Source organism: Lepus europaeus, chromosome 10 (genome assembly GCF_033115175.1).
Source record: "Lepus europaeus isolate LE1 chromosome 10, mLepTim1.pri, whole genome shotgun sequence".
NCBI lineage: Eukaryota > Metazoa > Chordata > Mammalia > Lagomorpha > Leporidae > Lepus > Lepus europaeus.
Window position 1 is genome coordinate 56,309,348 of NC_084836.1, and position 15,880 is coordinate 56,325,227.

General features: G+C 38.3%; 1 protein-coding gene across 2 annotated transcripts in view; it reads left to right on the forward strand.

Annotated features, from left to right (window-relative positions):
• Positions 1-15,880, forward strand: part of WIF1 (WNT inhibitory factor 1) — a 150,896-nt gene that overhangs the window by 115,163 nt on the left and 19,853 nt on the right. For both annotated transcript variants that reach the window (XM_062203297.1, XM_062203296.1), the window contains one exon: positions 3,497-3,605. In XM_062203297.1, the coding sequence (XP_062059281.1) occupies positions 3,497-3,605 (109 nt within the window). The remainder of the gene's footprint in view (positions 1-3,496; positions 3,606-15,880) is intronic.

Genomic DNA, 15,880 nt, shown 5'->3' on the forward strand with positions numbered 1-15,880 from the left:
CCATTACACCTAGCTGTTTCATGTTAAAACAGCTATGCCAGTGCTAATGATAAACTCTCAGCAAGAATATCATGGATTCTTTGATTTGCAACCTTCATTCTGTGGCCATACAGTGACCTGAAAGCTCTGAGGAGTCATGTTTATGGTCTCTGACTGAAATTCTTTCAGCTGCACATTTTTTTTTTTGAATATTAGCAAAGCTTTTTGAAAGAGACATTCAGAAGCTGCTTGAATGCTCATTGTTGCTTTCATTAAACACATTTTTCAAATAGATATGCAAGAAGTTTAAGTAAAATTGTTGTATGAGCATAGCCATACTAAGTAGAAATCCAAGGATAATATTTCCTCCATGATCACGGAATTATACACGTAGTCAAAGATTGTCATCAGCCACACAGAATTAAAAGCAGGTGCATAATTAATGCTTTACTTAAAATAATTGCATTGCCTTTACTATAGAAGGGATAGGAACCACATACAGAAAATTTGAAAAAGAAAAAAGGAAAAAATTCACGTGGCTAGTGGATAAGACACCTATGTCCTGAATCAGAGTTCCTGGGTTCAGTTCCTGCTAAGGCAGTGGTGATGGTTCAAGTGATTGAGTTCCTGTCACCCACATAGGAGACCTGGATTGAGTTACCAGCTCTCAGCTTTGGCTCTGGCCCAGCCCTAGCCATTGTGGGTATTTTGGGGAGTGAACTAGTAGATGAGATCTCTCTCTCTCTCTCTCTCTCTCTCTCTCTCTCTCTCTCACACACACACATACTGCTTTCCAATTTAAAAAAAATCCACTTACCATTAATCCTATATAATCATTGTTTTAATCTTGGTGTCTAGTCTTATTAATTAATTCTTATTAATAAAAGCTGTTTAACTGAAACATCAGACTTCTTATTGAAATTATTAGTTTTTATAAATATTATCATAGATTTAATTTATTTTGTGATAAGTATAGAATACCACTGAAGACTAGCAGATTTAATCTGTGATAAAGGTAAAGGATATGATTACAGGGTAGCAAATGATAACATTATATAGTATTTGACATTTTTGTTTCATTGTTTTTGTGTTCTATCTCCTTAGTTCTTTTTTTTTTTAATATTTTATTTATTTATTTGAGAGGTAGAGTTATAAACAGTGAGAGGGAGAGATCTTCCCCAGATGGCTGCAACGGCCAGAGCTGTGCCCATCCAAAGCCAGGAGCTTTCTCCGGGTCTCCTGCATGGGTGCAGTGGCCCAAGGACTTGGGCCATCTTCCACTGCTTTCCCAGGCCATAGCAGAGAGCTGGATTGAAAGAGGAGCAGCCAGGACTAGAACCGGCGCCCATATGGAAGGCTGGTGCCGCAGGCGGAGGATTAACCTACTGGCACCACGACGTCAGCCCCATGTCTCCTTAGTTCTTTTCTATCCATATATACTGTTAATAATATGATTAGAATAAGTTTTGGCATGTGGTGTGTATTGTACTGTGTTGTGTTATTATTGCTTGTTGTTATTACTTGATAATATAGGTAATCCAATGTTACTAATTATAAAGGCATTCAGCATGAAATCCTTTCATTGTGCCAACTCAAGCATGTTTTAGAAGGAAATATTAAAAGCTAAATATTACCTAGTAAAATGAAGAGAGAAGTGAAACTGTTTGAAGTCATTGTAACACTCAGATTCATTAAAACTAGTTCACTTAAAAATGTTTATGTATTCATTTTTATTTATTTGAAAGGGAGAGAGAACGAGCGAGTGAGCAAGCAAGCACACTTCCATCTTCTGGTTCACTCCCCAAATGACCACAACAGCTGGGCCAGGCTGAAGCCTGAAGCTAGGAGCCAGAACTCCATCTGGGTCTCCCACATGGGTGGTAGGGATTCAAATCCTAGGCCAGTATCTATCCCTCCCAGGAACATTAGCAAGGAGCTGGATCAGAAATGGAAGCAGGACTCAATGCCAGGTCCTCTGATATGAGATGCAGGCATTCCAAGCAGTGGCTTAACCTGCTGCACCACAGTGCCAACCTCAACCAGTTCTTTTTCAATAATCACTGGTTTTCTTGTAGGAACAGATTCTCTTTTTTGAAGGAATTCATTCCAAACTGAATTACCTTTCCTGATAACATTACTCTCATCAGACTTCTTTCAAATGTTTGCTTCTTTTAGGGTAAGAATTGCCTGTCTTATCACCTTTTATCCTCAGGGCCCTCTTAGTAAATGAATTTAACCAATTAATTTGTGAAATTGTTATCTACCTTGGGAATTTTTCATGGTGATCTTCTGGCACTGCTGTCGGAACTCAAAGGAGATGCAGTGGGGCCTTGGTCAATGAGACTGCTCCTTTTGGGGGACCCAGGAAGTGTTTTTTAACTCACTTCAAGTGTCCATAGTATCATTATAGCTGTTGAGTTTATCCTTTTGCATTCTTATCCTCAAATGCAATCTTAATGGCTAATACATTTTATACTGTGATTTAACTGGAAAGTTGTTTGATTTTATATATGTATATAATAATATTTTCCACATTGGAAAATAAATTTTATACTGCATATAAGAAAAGTCATATTCTTTTTTTAACCTCCTTCTAGCCTGTGTTACCTGGATATCCCCATAGTAACTGCAAAACTACTCAGCTTGGTCTAACTCTTGTGTGAGCATTTATGCTGTTCACTGATTGTTCTTCATGCCTAAGCAAGAATGTGTTTCCGTCACAGCCCCTGCTAATAGCCTGGTTGAGAATCAGTTAAGCATCACAGCTCTGAGGGACATAGATTAGGCACCACTGCTTTCAGTATTCATGGCCATTTGCGTAGCAAGAACTGTTTTCTCAACTAGAGACTTAATAGGAAAATGAGAATGTTTACATTGTATAGTTTTGTGGCCTGCTGTTGTAGTGTGGTGGTGGTTTTTACATTTTTAGGCTTTTCTCTCTGTAATTAAATTGAGGCCTTGAATATAAAGCTTTCGAAGAGAATGAAGCTGAAAAATAAATGTTAACAGCAAGATCATTAAATTTTGTACTTTAATGTCTTCTTTTGTCAAATAGGTTGCTGTTTTCATTATCCCTTATTTATTACAGCTCTCCAAATTTTGATCAAAAGACTCACTTCAGATTTGAAAAGAATTAAAGAATGAACCAAGAGGCTGGGATGGGTTTTCCAAGGAATAGTGATTTCTTTGATATCGCATATTTCCCTAAGAGCATTTTTTCTCAATCCTTTTAACAGGCAGCCACTAAATTACATTGTTTAGGTTAAAGACCACCTTTTGTGAGTGTTTTGGATAGATGTTTCTAATGCTTTTAAGGGTTCACATCTCTCCAAACAGATCGTCTAATTCTGTAGTCGTAAAACACAGAGAATGAGTTATGCCTACACAGTATCTTAGGGGCTCCAGGGTTCCTGGAGTGAAAATGAGCACTCTCCCTTCTGACGGATGACGAACTAAGGAGTGCCTTCTCCCTCGCCGTGGTCTCCATGGTACCAACTGTCAATGTCTTTTGTTGCAGGCAGAATACTTCTATGAATTCCTGTCCCTGCGCTCCCTGGATAAAGGCATCATGGCAGATCCAACTGTCAACGTCCCTCTGCTGGGAACAGTGCCTCATAAGGCATCAGGTGGGTGGTCTTTGCCTTGTAGAAAGGCTTACACTTAAAATATGTTACTGATGAGAATATTTAAAACCCAAATGCCATCCATCAGAAGGATTATAGGAGGTTTTCCTAAAGAGATGCATTGGTTTTAGGATGGTTCAATTGTTACCCTTTGTGCAAAGTATTAAGATCAGAATGAAGAAATGGCTTTATAATTTCCTAAAAACTCAAAATAGCTCAGTCCACACCCACTGCATAAAGTATTCCAGAAGAAAGGAAAAAGAAAGCAAACATGCCTGGATTAGATATATTCAGCCAAGAAGTGTGGGTTAATGTAGTACAAATAAATGCAGCAAAGACTCAAGGTAGGTGACTAGGGACAAAGAGAACTAGGCAAGAATATCTCCCCAGAAGTGAACATTGTATTAAATAGGAATTTGAAGGAGAGAAGAGATGATGAAAAGTGGAGAACAGATATTTAAGGTTTCAATTACCTTTTATAAGTTAAAAAGTTCAAATTTATGAGGCTTACCTAACTTTGCCCAATTCAAATATTATTAATAACTGGTGGAATTGAGACTGGAGCCCATGGTTTCTGATTTTTTGGAAAGATAGAGATCATGTATGCTGTAATGCTCATGCCTTTCTGTCTAGATTTTTTTCTCCATGAATATACTTTTTACATAATTGTGATAACATTTAGTTTTGCATTGTGTTTTTTTTTTTGCTTATTTTTAATATTTATTTATTTGAAAACATGACAGAGGGAGAGACAGAGAAATCTTCCATTTGCTGATTCACTTCCCAGTTGCCTACAACAGCTAGGACTGGGACAGGTCAAAGCCAGGAGCCAGGAATTCCATCCAGATCTCCTATGTGGCTGGCAGAAATCCAATTACTTATGCCTCCTAGGTACATTAGCAGGGAGCTGGATGAGAAGCAGTGTGACATGGCACGTAGGCATCCCAAGCAGTGGCTTAACCCAATGCACCACAATGTCTTCGCCACTTTTAACATTTTAATGGAAACATTTTTCTATGCCATTATCAATTCTTCCAAAGCTGCTTTTACTGCCCTTATAATATTCTATTTTGGGGCTGGCGCCATGGCGCAGTGGGTTAATCCTGGTCCTGCAGTGCCGGCATCCCATACAGGTGCCAATTCTAGTGCCGGCTGCTCTTCTTCCAATCCAGCTCTCTGCTGTGGCCTGGGAAAGCAATAGAAGATGGCCCAAGTGCTTAAGCTCCTGCACCCACATGGGAGACTGGGAAGAAGCACCTTGCTCCTGGCTTCAGATCGGCGCAGCTACAGCCATTGCAGCCATTTGCAGAGTGAACCAATGGAAGGAAGACCTTTCTCTCTGTCTCTCCCTCTCACTGTCTGTAACTCTGCCTCTCAAATAAATAAATAAAATCTTCAAAAAATATTTTATTTTATGGGTCTACCTATTACATTATTATTGGCTGAGATTATCTTTTGAGTGTCCATGCTAGAAATATCATAATAAACGTCCTCCCAAAACTAATGGATGGAGGTATGCACTGTGGCATAGCGGGAAAAGCTGCTATCTACAGTGCCAACATCCCATATGAGTGTCGATTGGAGTCCCAGCTGCTCCACTTCAGTCCAGCTCACTGCTAATGGCCTGGGAAAAGCAGTGGAAGATAACCCAGCTGCTTGGGACTCTACACCCATGTGGGAGACCCAGATGAAGCTCTTGGCTCCTGGCTTCAGATCAGCACAGCTCTGGCTGTTTCAGCTATTTGGAGAGTGAACCATCAGATGGAATATCTTTCTGTCTCTCCCTCTCTCTCTCTTTGCCTTTCAAAATAAATAAATCAATCTTAAAAAAAAAAAAAACTAATGGATGGTAAACTGTATAATGGCAGGAGCCCTATTTGTCTTATTCACCATGACTCCCAACATGTGGCCCAACACAGTACATCACTCAGAAATTAATTGGTAGATTGGGTATGTAACAAAATATTGGCACTTATGTCATCATTTTGTTAAAATAGATTCTTAAAAGTGAAATTATTGTGTCAAAGGATATGAACCATGAACTTTTAAAAAGGCTCTTAAAACAAAAGACTCTTAAAAACAATTTTGGCCACAACGCCAAATTACTTTCCATAAAGATTGTATCCATTGTGCCTTGGCTAGCAGTATAAGGTAGCTTACTGTGTTCTCATCAACATAGGTTATTAACCATACTAACAATTTTTGCTGACTTTAAAAATGAAAAGCAGTTTCTTCCAGTACCCTTTTAATTTGAGGTTTTTTAAAATTTCTATTGAGATAGAACATGTTTTCTGGTATCTATTAGGCATTGTCAGATGTCTGTGTACCATGTTTGTTTGCATACTAAGGTAATAATGTTCTTATTGATTTGTAAAGCTTGCTATGCATAAAGTACATTTAGCTTTTATTGCAACTTTTTTTTCAACTTACCATTTGTATTTTATTGGAGAGAGTAAAAGTCTATGTAGTCAATCCTGCCTTTTCCTTTGCAATTTTTTCCCATTCCCTTTATGCTTGCCAATTAATTCCTATTCCAGAGAGCAGTTAAGTGATAACTTACACATGCTTCTTGTATTTTATAAAAATTTATTTTGGCAATAGTATGAGGTAGGGCTCTAACTTGAATTATTTTTCTGAGTCATCAACTTTTCCAGTGTTAAAAATTAAGTTGCTTCAAGATATGCTTTTTATTTCATGTTAAGTTCTATCATAAGGTTTGTTTAGGGCTTACTGTTTATTTTAGGATCGTAATAGTTATAGCTTTATAGTGTTTCAAAGTTATTGATAATATAACTCTTTTTTTAAAAATTTCATCGTAATTTTCTAGAGGAATGTTGGAATAATTTTCTTAGCTGTCAATTGAAAATAGGAGCTAATTTAAATCTGTCTTAAAAATCAGGAAATCTGGGGCCAGCGCCATGGCTCACTTGGTTAATCCGCCACCTGTGGCGCCGGCATTCCATATGGGTGCTGGGTTCTAGTCCCGGTTGCCCCTCTTCCAGTCCGGCTCTCTGCTGTGGCCCAGGAAGGCAGCGGAGGATGGCCCAAGTGCTTGGGCCCTGCACCCGCATGGGAGAACAGGAGGAAGCACCTGGCTCCTGGCTTCTGATCGGTGCAGTGCGCTGGCCATAGTGGCCATTTGGAGGGTGACCCAACGGAAGGAAGACCTTTCTCTGTCTCTCTCCCTCACTGTCTAACTCTTTCTGCTAAAAAATAAATAAATAAATAAATAAATAACTCAAGAAATCAGGCACCTTTAACAATGACTGTTCCCATGAAACTGCACGGCTGCTTTCCAGCTTTCCAGTGCTCTATGAGTCAGCAGCTAAATAAACAGAGTTTCTCTAATTCCCCAGCACAAGTATTGTGACTGCAACCTGGAGAATGCACTTGAATATCTCTTGGGTCATCCTGGGACTGCTATCACCAGCAACTCACCCAGAGATTTACTTCCCTTCTAACTGGGCTTGGGCTTTTGGATGAAAGAATGAGAACTTGAATCCTGAAAGACATGGGCATCCCATTCCACAGACATGGAAGTCCCAATTCCACCCATATGGTGTTGCTGGGGTTCTACTCCATCATGGAGACAAGAAAGACAACTCAGTCTCCAAGTTCCTGGGAAATGTTCATTGCTCAGTACCATGTCATGTCACAAGTTATTCTTTTTCAGGTGAAGATAATTTTACAATAAATGTTTATTGTATCTTTAGCTTTAATATAATAAATATGTAACATATCTCTCAATTTCCATTTTATATATTCTAATTGTTTCCATTGTCTTTTTCTGTCTTTCTTAGCTCATGGTAGCCCATTACAAATATACTTATTGACTTAGTAACACAGTTATATCTGTTCACCTTCCAATAAATATAATATCTTTGGATTTTCTAACTTAATATGTGTAACCCAAGTCTTCATTCACTTACTATGTCTAGAAAAAAAAAAAGTCTTACTAAAATTCTACTTCTTAGGATATTGATCCACAGATTTTGAACTTATGATGTAAAGATGTTTTTATACTTGATCTTAGCCAAACGGCCGAGAAGCACTGGGATATTTTTAAATTAATTAATTTATTTATTTTTAAATTTTATTTAAAAGGTAGAGAGAGAATAGAGACATCTGCTGGTTCACTCTTCAAATGCTTGCACTACTGAACCTACGGCTCAATCTGGGTCTCCCACGTAGGAGTCTGGTACCCAACTACTTGAGCCATCATCACAACTGCCCAAGGTTTGCATTAACAGGAAGTTTAAATAGGAAGTAGAACTAGGACTCCAACCAGATACTCTGATATGGGATGTAGGTATCCCAAGAGGTATCTTAACCTCTGTGCCAAATACCTATCCCAATATGAGGATATTTTAACAGATTGTATTTAGACAAAACATTTTCTAATTATATATAATATTTACAAACAATACAAGTTAGAGGAAAAAGTGAATGACACCTTGGACAAGGTGAAATTAGAAATAACAAGCCTTCTTCCCGGACCAGGTGATGTGCAATATTCATGCACACATGCACACATTTAGCGTGACTAGCACCCATTCCCAAGCACAAACACACATTGGTTTTTGGAAGCAGATGTAGGATTTGTTTGCAGAAAGGCAGGTGTAAGAAGCTTATTGGAATTTTAGACCATTTCAAGACAGTTATTCATTAGCCTCATTAGCTCAGTTTCCATAGTAGTACAAAAGAAGTTATCATGAATTATTAAAAAGTAACCAAGTCAGTGTGTCTTTGCTCTTATGCATTCAGGTACTGTTTATTATTCTACAGGCCTATTTTTACCCCCACACTGCTAACCGTTCTTTTATCTCACAGATTTCTATATGCCTAGACATTGCATGAAAAAAAAAAAAAAAACTTGATCTTTAACAGTTATGAAGTGCCTGCCTTCTGGCATCTCAAGAGAACAAAAACAGGAAATGCAAACTGCAGGGTGGTTCAGTAAAATTCCTGAGTTGTATAACAAAACAGTTTCCATGAAGCCTAGGCTTTGCCTCTTTGAACGTTCCATCTCTGTCATACCATGAAGCCAACATAGCAATGGTGTTGCTCAACCAAGACTTTCAGGAATCCAAGGTCTAGAAATGTTTAAGTGGGTACTAATACTGAAGGAACCGTTTTGGTCTTGGTGATCCCAGTTCTTAGCAGAATTTGAAGCTCAGAGTAGATGACCAGTAAGATCTTCCAGGGCAGCTTGAAAAAGTGATGAATCTTCCTGTTAGATAACTTTCAGTCGTGGAGTGTATTTATAATTGTGTGGTGTTGGGGATGTACTCTTGCACACCTTCCCCATTCTTCCTCTGTTGTAAGAGCAGTGTCTCAAATGACTGGAAGCTGAGGCAGTGTGAACACCGTGCCTGTCTTCGTTAAGGTTGGAAGAAGCAATCAGAATAAGTATACTGTTTACTTCTGCAGAAGAGTTAGTTTATGTGCAATCAGTTGCACCCCTGTGTATATTTGAATTCATAACAGTTATGTTATTCTGCTTTAGTGTTTCAAAGTTGTTTTACTTCATCTCAGTTTGAATTATGCAACCCAGACTGCGTTGGAATTCACATCTGACCTAATTTCATCTAGTTTGGTTGAAGTGGTTCTCTACTCACATGCTTATTGTTGCAAAAGCACACGGCTTTCCATTTCTTTCATTCCTCGGAAGTAGAGTTCAAACGTTTTCTGTCTTTGATGAATTTTTTCTTTGTGTATGCTGATAATATTTTATCCTCTGTATCTCTCACTGTCTATAGTGAATTTCTCTAATATTTTTATATTTAATATAATAAATGCATGTGTTTGCATGGGTGTCTGCAGGTGTGTATTCATCTGCTCAAGTGTGTGCCTGTGTATGTAAGGATATAGGGTGTGCCTCCCATACCATATGGTGTTTGTCAGTGCCTAGTTTGTGACAGACAACATTTGGTGCTGAGATTACAAAAACAAGTAAGATATAGTCCTTGCCTTTGAAAACCTCATCCTTAGCCATGGCTACAGACCATACTTAGATCATTGCACTACAAAAAAGCACATATAGAGAAGCGTTTGTGAAAATATGAGTGAAATGAATTAAGCAGGGGTGTATGGGAAGGCTACAGAGAGCAGATAATATTTAATTTTGATCTTGAAAGTTGAGCAAGAAGATGATGGACAGAAAAGAGGAGCATTCCAAGGAGCTGGGTGTCCAAGTAGGGCACCATGGATGTGCACCACATGTTTAGAGAACTAAGAACATAGTTTGGGCACAGCACAGGCTTTACAAAAGGCAATTAGTTGAGATGACACTAGCTGAAGTCAGGTTTGGTTTTGTTTAAAGCAAAAGTTCTTTGAAAACTTTCAAAAGTGTTTTTTTTTTATTAAACTTTTATTTAATGAATATAAATTTCCAAAGTATAGCTTATGGGTTACAATGGCTTCCCCCCTCCCATAACTTCCCTCCCGCCCGCAACCCTCCCCTTTCCCGCTCCCTTTCCCCTTCCATTCATGTAAAGATTCATTTTCAATTCTCTTTGTATACAGAAGATCAGTTTAGTATATATTAGGTAAAGATTTCAACATTTTGCCCATATAGCAACATAAAGTGAAAAAACTACCATTGGATTACTAATTATAGCATTAAATAGCAATGTACAGCACATTAAAGACAGAGATCCTACATAATTTTTTTTTCAAATTAATTAATTTTCTATGCCATTTCCATTTGAACACCAGGTTGTTTTTTTTTTTCATTTCCAATTCTCTTTATATACAGAAGATCACTTCAGCATATAATTAGTAAAGACCTCATCAGTTTGTGCCCACACAGAAACGCAAAGTATAAAAATACTGTTTCAGTACTAGTTATAGCATCACTTGGCTTTAGACGACACATTAGGGACAGATCCCACATGGGGTGTAAGTACACAGTGACTCCTGTTGCTGATTTAACAATTTGACACTCCTGTTCATGGCGTCAGTAATCTCCCTAGGCTCTAGTCATGAGTTGCCAGGGCTATGGAAGCCTTTAGAGTTCGCTGACTTTGATCAAAAGTGTTTATAATTCTTACTACTTAACCAGTGTTGTGGTTAAAATTTATGGAAGCAGGAAGGAGGATAAATGGAGTTTGCATGAGAGGAAAGAAAATTTCCTCTTACATTTTAAAACTGAAAAATGGACAAATGTAGTTAGCATAATTTACACATCGTTCATTAATGACTACTTTTACATTAAAAATTAATTCATCAAAACTCATAAACTAGGTCCCTCCTAATTTCTGATCTTTATTTCCTGGTTCTTTGCAAATCATTGTATTAGGGATCATAACTATGCTTACATGTCTCCTATTTCAAAAGAAATAGATATGTGTAGGTAAAACTTTTTCACTTGGACTAAGGGGATTCTTAATGTCTTCATTTTTAACTTGAAGCTAAACTTTTCAGATTGGAATTAGTCTATGTAATATATATACACACACGGCCGGCACCGTGGCTCAACAGGCTAATCCTTCGCCTTGCAGCGCCGGCACACCGGGTTCTAGTCCCCGTCCGGGCACCGGATTCTGTCCCGGTTGGCCCTCTTCTAGGCCAGCTCTCTGCTGTGGCCTGAGAGTGCAGTGGAGGATGGCCCAAGTGCTTGGGCCCTGCACCCCATGGGAGACCAGGAGAAGCACCTGGCTCCTGGCTTCGGATCAGCGCAGTGCACTGGCTGCAACGCGCCAGCCACGGCAGCCATTGGAAGGTGAACCAACGGCAAAGGAAGACCTTTCTCTCTGTCTCTCTCTCTCTCTCTCTCACTGTCCACTCTGCCTGTCAAAAGTAAAAAAAAAAAAAAAAAAGAAAGAAAAAATACACACACACACACACACACATACAAGTGTGTCGCCTCATAGATAAGATATTGGTTAGTAAGGCTGCATCTCATATCAGAGTACCTGGGTTTAGTACACAGCTCTGACTCTAACTCCAGCTTCCTGCTACTGGGGACCCTGGGAGACAGTGGTGATGGCACAAGTAGTTATCCTTTGGCCACCCACTTGGGAGACCTGGATTGAGTTCCTAGCTCTCAGGTTTGGCCCTGACCATCGTAGGCATTTGGGGAATGAACCTGTGAATAAGAGCTTGCTCTCTGTCTTCTATCTCTCTGCCTAAAAAAAAATTAAAAAATAATTTAAAACCTATAATGTGTTAGATTTCTAAAAGATGACTCAAGAAGGAAACAGTTCATATTAATATTGATAGTATTGAACATAATTTTATAGGAGTAAAATAATTCTTAAGGATATAATCTCTGTTGGTATACTAAGACAATAAAGATTATACATCTTTAGTTATCTGCCAAGACTGCTTACAGTTTGCTATTTAAAATGTAAAGGACTGTTTCTTTCTATTGTATGTGGCATAATTTGGTATACCTATGCTGTTTCTGTGAATTCTTTGCTAATATTTTCTTTCATGAAAGACATTTTTGATCATGACTTATACTTTAAATTTTCAAATAAATGAAGTTTTCACACAAACTTTCTTTAAAAAAATGTAATAGTAATATTATTAATCTTATGGCCAAAAGAGGAAACAGAGACCCAAAAGTTTCAATGAAATTACCCAAAATGAATAGGTCATAACAAACAATTCTCTACATGATACTTTTTTAAAGCATAAGGTAGTATTCCTAGATGACATTTATGTTCCCAATATAAAGTTAAAATTTAGGTAAATTAGAGGTAGAGATTATAAAAGTTCATAACCAGAGAATCTAGTGGTCACAGACCCAAAACAAACACTAGCTACTTTCAATCCAATTTGTCTGTAGCTTTAAATACATGCCCACTTACAATTAATTTTTCTAGATTTTTAAATGATTAAAGTATTTTACTATCACAAAACATCTTCAAAATAAATCCCGGGAATATACACTCCATGGCACAGGTTTTTTATTTGTCTTGTCCACTGAGTATCCCCAGTGCTTAGAATAATAACTAACACATACCGAACACTCAATATTTTTCTTTTTAAAGTTTTAGCAGAATAATCAAGAGAGGGAGAAAGAGAGAGAGACCTTCCATCCCTGGTTAACTCTCCAAATACACATAATTGCCAGGGTTGGGCCAGGCTAAAGTCAGGAGCCAAGGGCTCTCACCAGTCTCCCACATGAGTAGCAGGTTCTCAAGTACTTGGGCTATCATCTGCTTCCCAGGCATATTAGCAGGAAGCTGCACAGGAAACACTCAAGACTCAGGCCCAGGTTCTCTGATATAGGATGTGGGCATCCCAAGCAGCATATAACCCGCTGCACCATAATGTCCACACTTCAGTAAATATTTCTTGCATGGATGAACTCTTTGTATTTTGACTGAGATTTTTATTTAATCATTTAAAGGGAAGGTTGGCCTTGAAAATCCTAATGAAGGTCACTCAAATGTATTTTCTTCATTAAACTGGGATTGTCAGAGCCATAATAGAAAGCCTCACCACAGGCAGAGGGATTCTGCATACGTCTTTACTTTCCTTGACTTAGAGACCACATTAGCAAACCACACACTTCATGTGAGTACCTCAAACCCTCTATAAACAGCCCCTGATCACTGGGCCATGTAAACATATAATTTAACCAGGTATGCAAATTATCTGCTTTTAGCACACCTAAAGATGCAGAGAAACTAATAACTTGTTTTTACATGAATTTTCCATATCTTATTAAAGATATTTTACATATGTAACATCCAAGATATGTGTTGAAATTTGACAGTGTTGATAAGCAGAAATGGAGATGAATTTACTTACAAGCAACTTCTCTTCCATACTAAGATTCTGGAAGCTAAAATAAAATTGAAGAGCCTTTTTAAATGAATTGAGTAGGCTGCAAAGTAGAAGCTGAATAAATTCAGGAAAAAGACACACCTGGACAGCAATGAAGTTTGGGAAATTACATGTGGTGAGAAAGATTCTAAAAATCCTCTTTTAAACGGGGCCATCAAGGTAGGAGGTACCTTTCTCTGAAGGGAGGAGAGAACTTCCACTTTGACTATGACCCTGTTGGAATAGGATCGAAGTTGGCGAACCCTAAAGGCTTCCATAGCCTCGGCAACTCATGGCTAGAGCCTAGGGAGATTACTGACGCCATAAACAAGAGTGTCAAATTGTTAAATCAACATCAAGAGTCACTGTGTACTTACGTTCCATGTGGGATCTGTCCTTAATGGATTGTCCAATGTGAAGTAATGCTATAACTAGTACTGAAACAGTATTTTTACACCTTGTGTTTCTGTGTGGGTGCAAACTGATGAAATCTTTACTTAATATATACTGAATCAATCTTCTGTATATAAAGATAATTGAAAATGAAAAAAACCTTGGTGTTAAATTGGAAATTACATAGAAAATTAATCAATTTTTTAAAAAAACAATCATGTAGGATCTCTGTCATTAATGTGCTGTACACTGTTATTTAATGCTATAATTAGTACTCCAACAGTATTTTTTCACTTTGTGTTGCTATGTGAGGGCAAACTGTTGAAATTTTTATATATACTAAACTGATTTTCTGTATATAAAGCGAATTGAAAATGAATCTTGATGTGAATGGAAGGGGAGAGCGAGTGGGAAAGGGGAGGGTTGCGGGTGGGAGGGAAGTCATGGGGGGGGAAGCCATTGTAATCCATAAGCTGTACTTTGGAAATTTATATTCATTAAATAAAAGATTAAAAAAATTCTCTTTTAAGTTTTTACATCTTTCCATGTTTTGGATGGCTACCTATCCATGCAAAAGATTCTTAAGAAGGGTAAATAAAGTTTTATAATTAAATATATTATAAATACACTGGAAGAGCAAACAATTTAAATTAGTTATCAGCCTCTTTGCTTCTTTCTGAACAGAAATCTCTACTGATGGATTTCTTTTTCTTTTGTAAGCTGGCATTTTCATGTATAGGATTTTATTAGACCAAAGTTCACAATGAAGACTCTCTCACTTTGGAATGGTAGAAACAGTTTTGATTTTCTGTATTTCTTTAAGGTATCTGTATTTCCTTTTGGCCATATAATCAATTTTCTGCAGTGATCATATCTGAGGACTCAGGGGACTCTGAAGTAACAAACACTTAACAATGTCTAAGCTTTGAGAGGGGTTTTTGGTTGACAAGCACATTAAGAAGATTGTATGACGAGCATGTGTATGGAGAAAAAAACAGATCAATTTCTTGTTCGTTTCTTATTATAAATCTAGAAGAAAGGTTTATGAACACTAAAGGGAAAGGATTTGTCTCAGCTTAAGATGATTTTCCCAGGGTTGATAGTTACCATAACCTGCCATACAGGAAAAAAAGGAAGCAAAATTTCACATGTACTTTTTTTTTTTTTTTTTTTTTTTTTTTTTTTTTACTGGCAGAGTAGATAGTGAGAGAGAGAGACAGAGAGAAAGGTCTTCCTTTTTGCCGTTGGTTCACCCTCCAATGGCCACTGCGGCTGGTGCACTGTGGCCGGCGCATCACGCTGATCCGAAGCCAGGAGCCAGGTGCTTCTGGTCTCCCATGCGGGTGCAGGGCCCAAGCACTTGGGCCATCCTCCACTGCCTTCCTGGGCCATAGCAGAGAGCTGGCCTGGAAGAGGGGCAACCGGGATAGAATCCGGCGCCCCAACCGGGACTAGAACCCAGAGTGCTGGCACCACGAGGTGGAGGATTAGCCTGTTGAGCCACAGTGCCGGCCACATGTACTCTTCTTATTTGTAAGGAAGAACTAATCTAGTGGATCAGCTACATCAGTCTTCCCAGTGTAGTGTTATGACAATCCAGTGGATCTTGGAAATTTACAAAATCAGTCTCTTGGCCCACAGTCACATCTGACTTGCTCTATTTCTACCCACCAACTTGTGAGTAATTCCACAGTCCATGGGCTGCTCAGCATGCTTGCAGAGCAACATCGTTAATTCCCACTCCCTTGTGTTATTCCTCCGTGTCAATACCTTCACACACCACGTAGTCATGAGATCACAAGAAAGAAGTGACTCATCTTTAGGTACCTAAGCAATTAGGTACTCACCTAAGCCTATCCATGAGATTATTCCATCACACCAAACTCTTCTAGATCCCCAAGAAACCAACACTTCTTCCTCTTAACAAACAGCCTGAGAAAATATTACCTTCATTCCTTCAATCTGTTATTTGTAGTCTAGGCTGAGTTGTGGAATATCATCAAAGAAGATATGTTATCCCTTTCAAGCACATAGAGTGAAATAAACTAGCAGGGTATTGCTCTTAGAGCTTTATGAAGTGGATTATGAAATGTCAATGTTTAGTG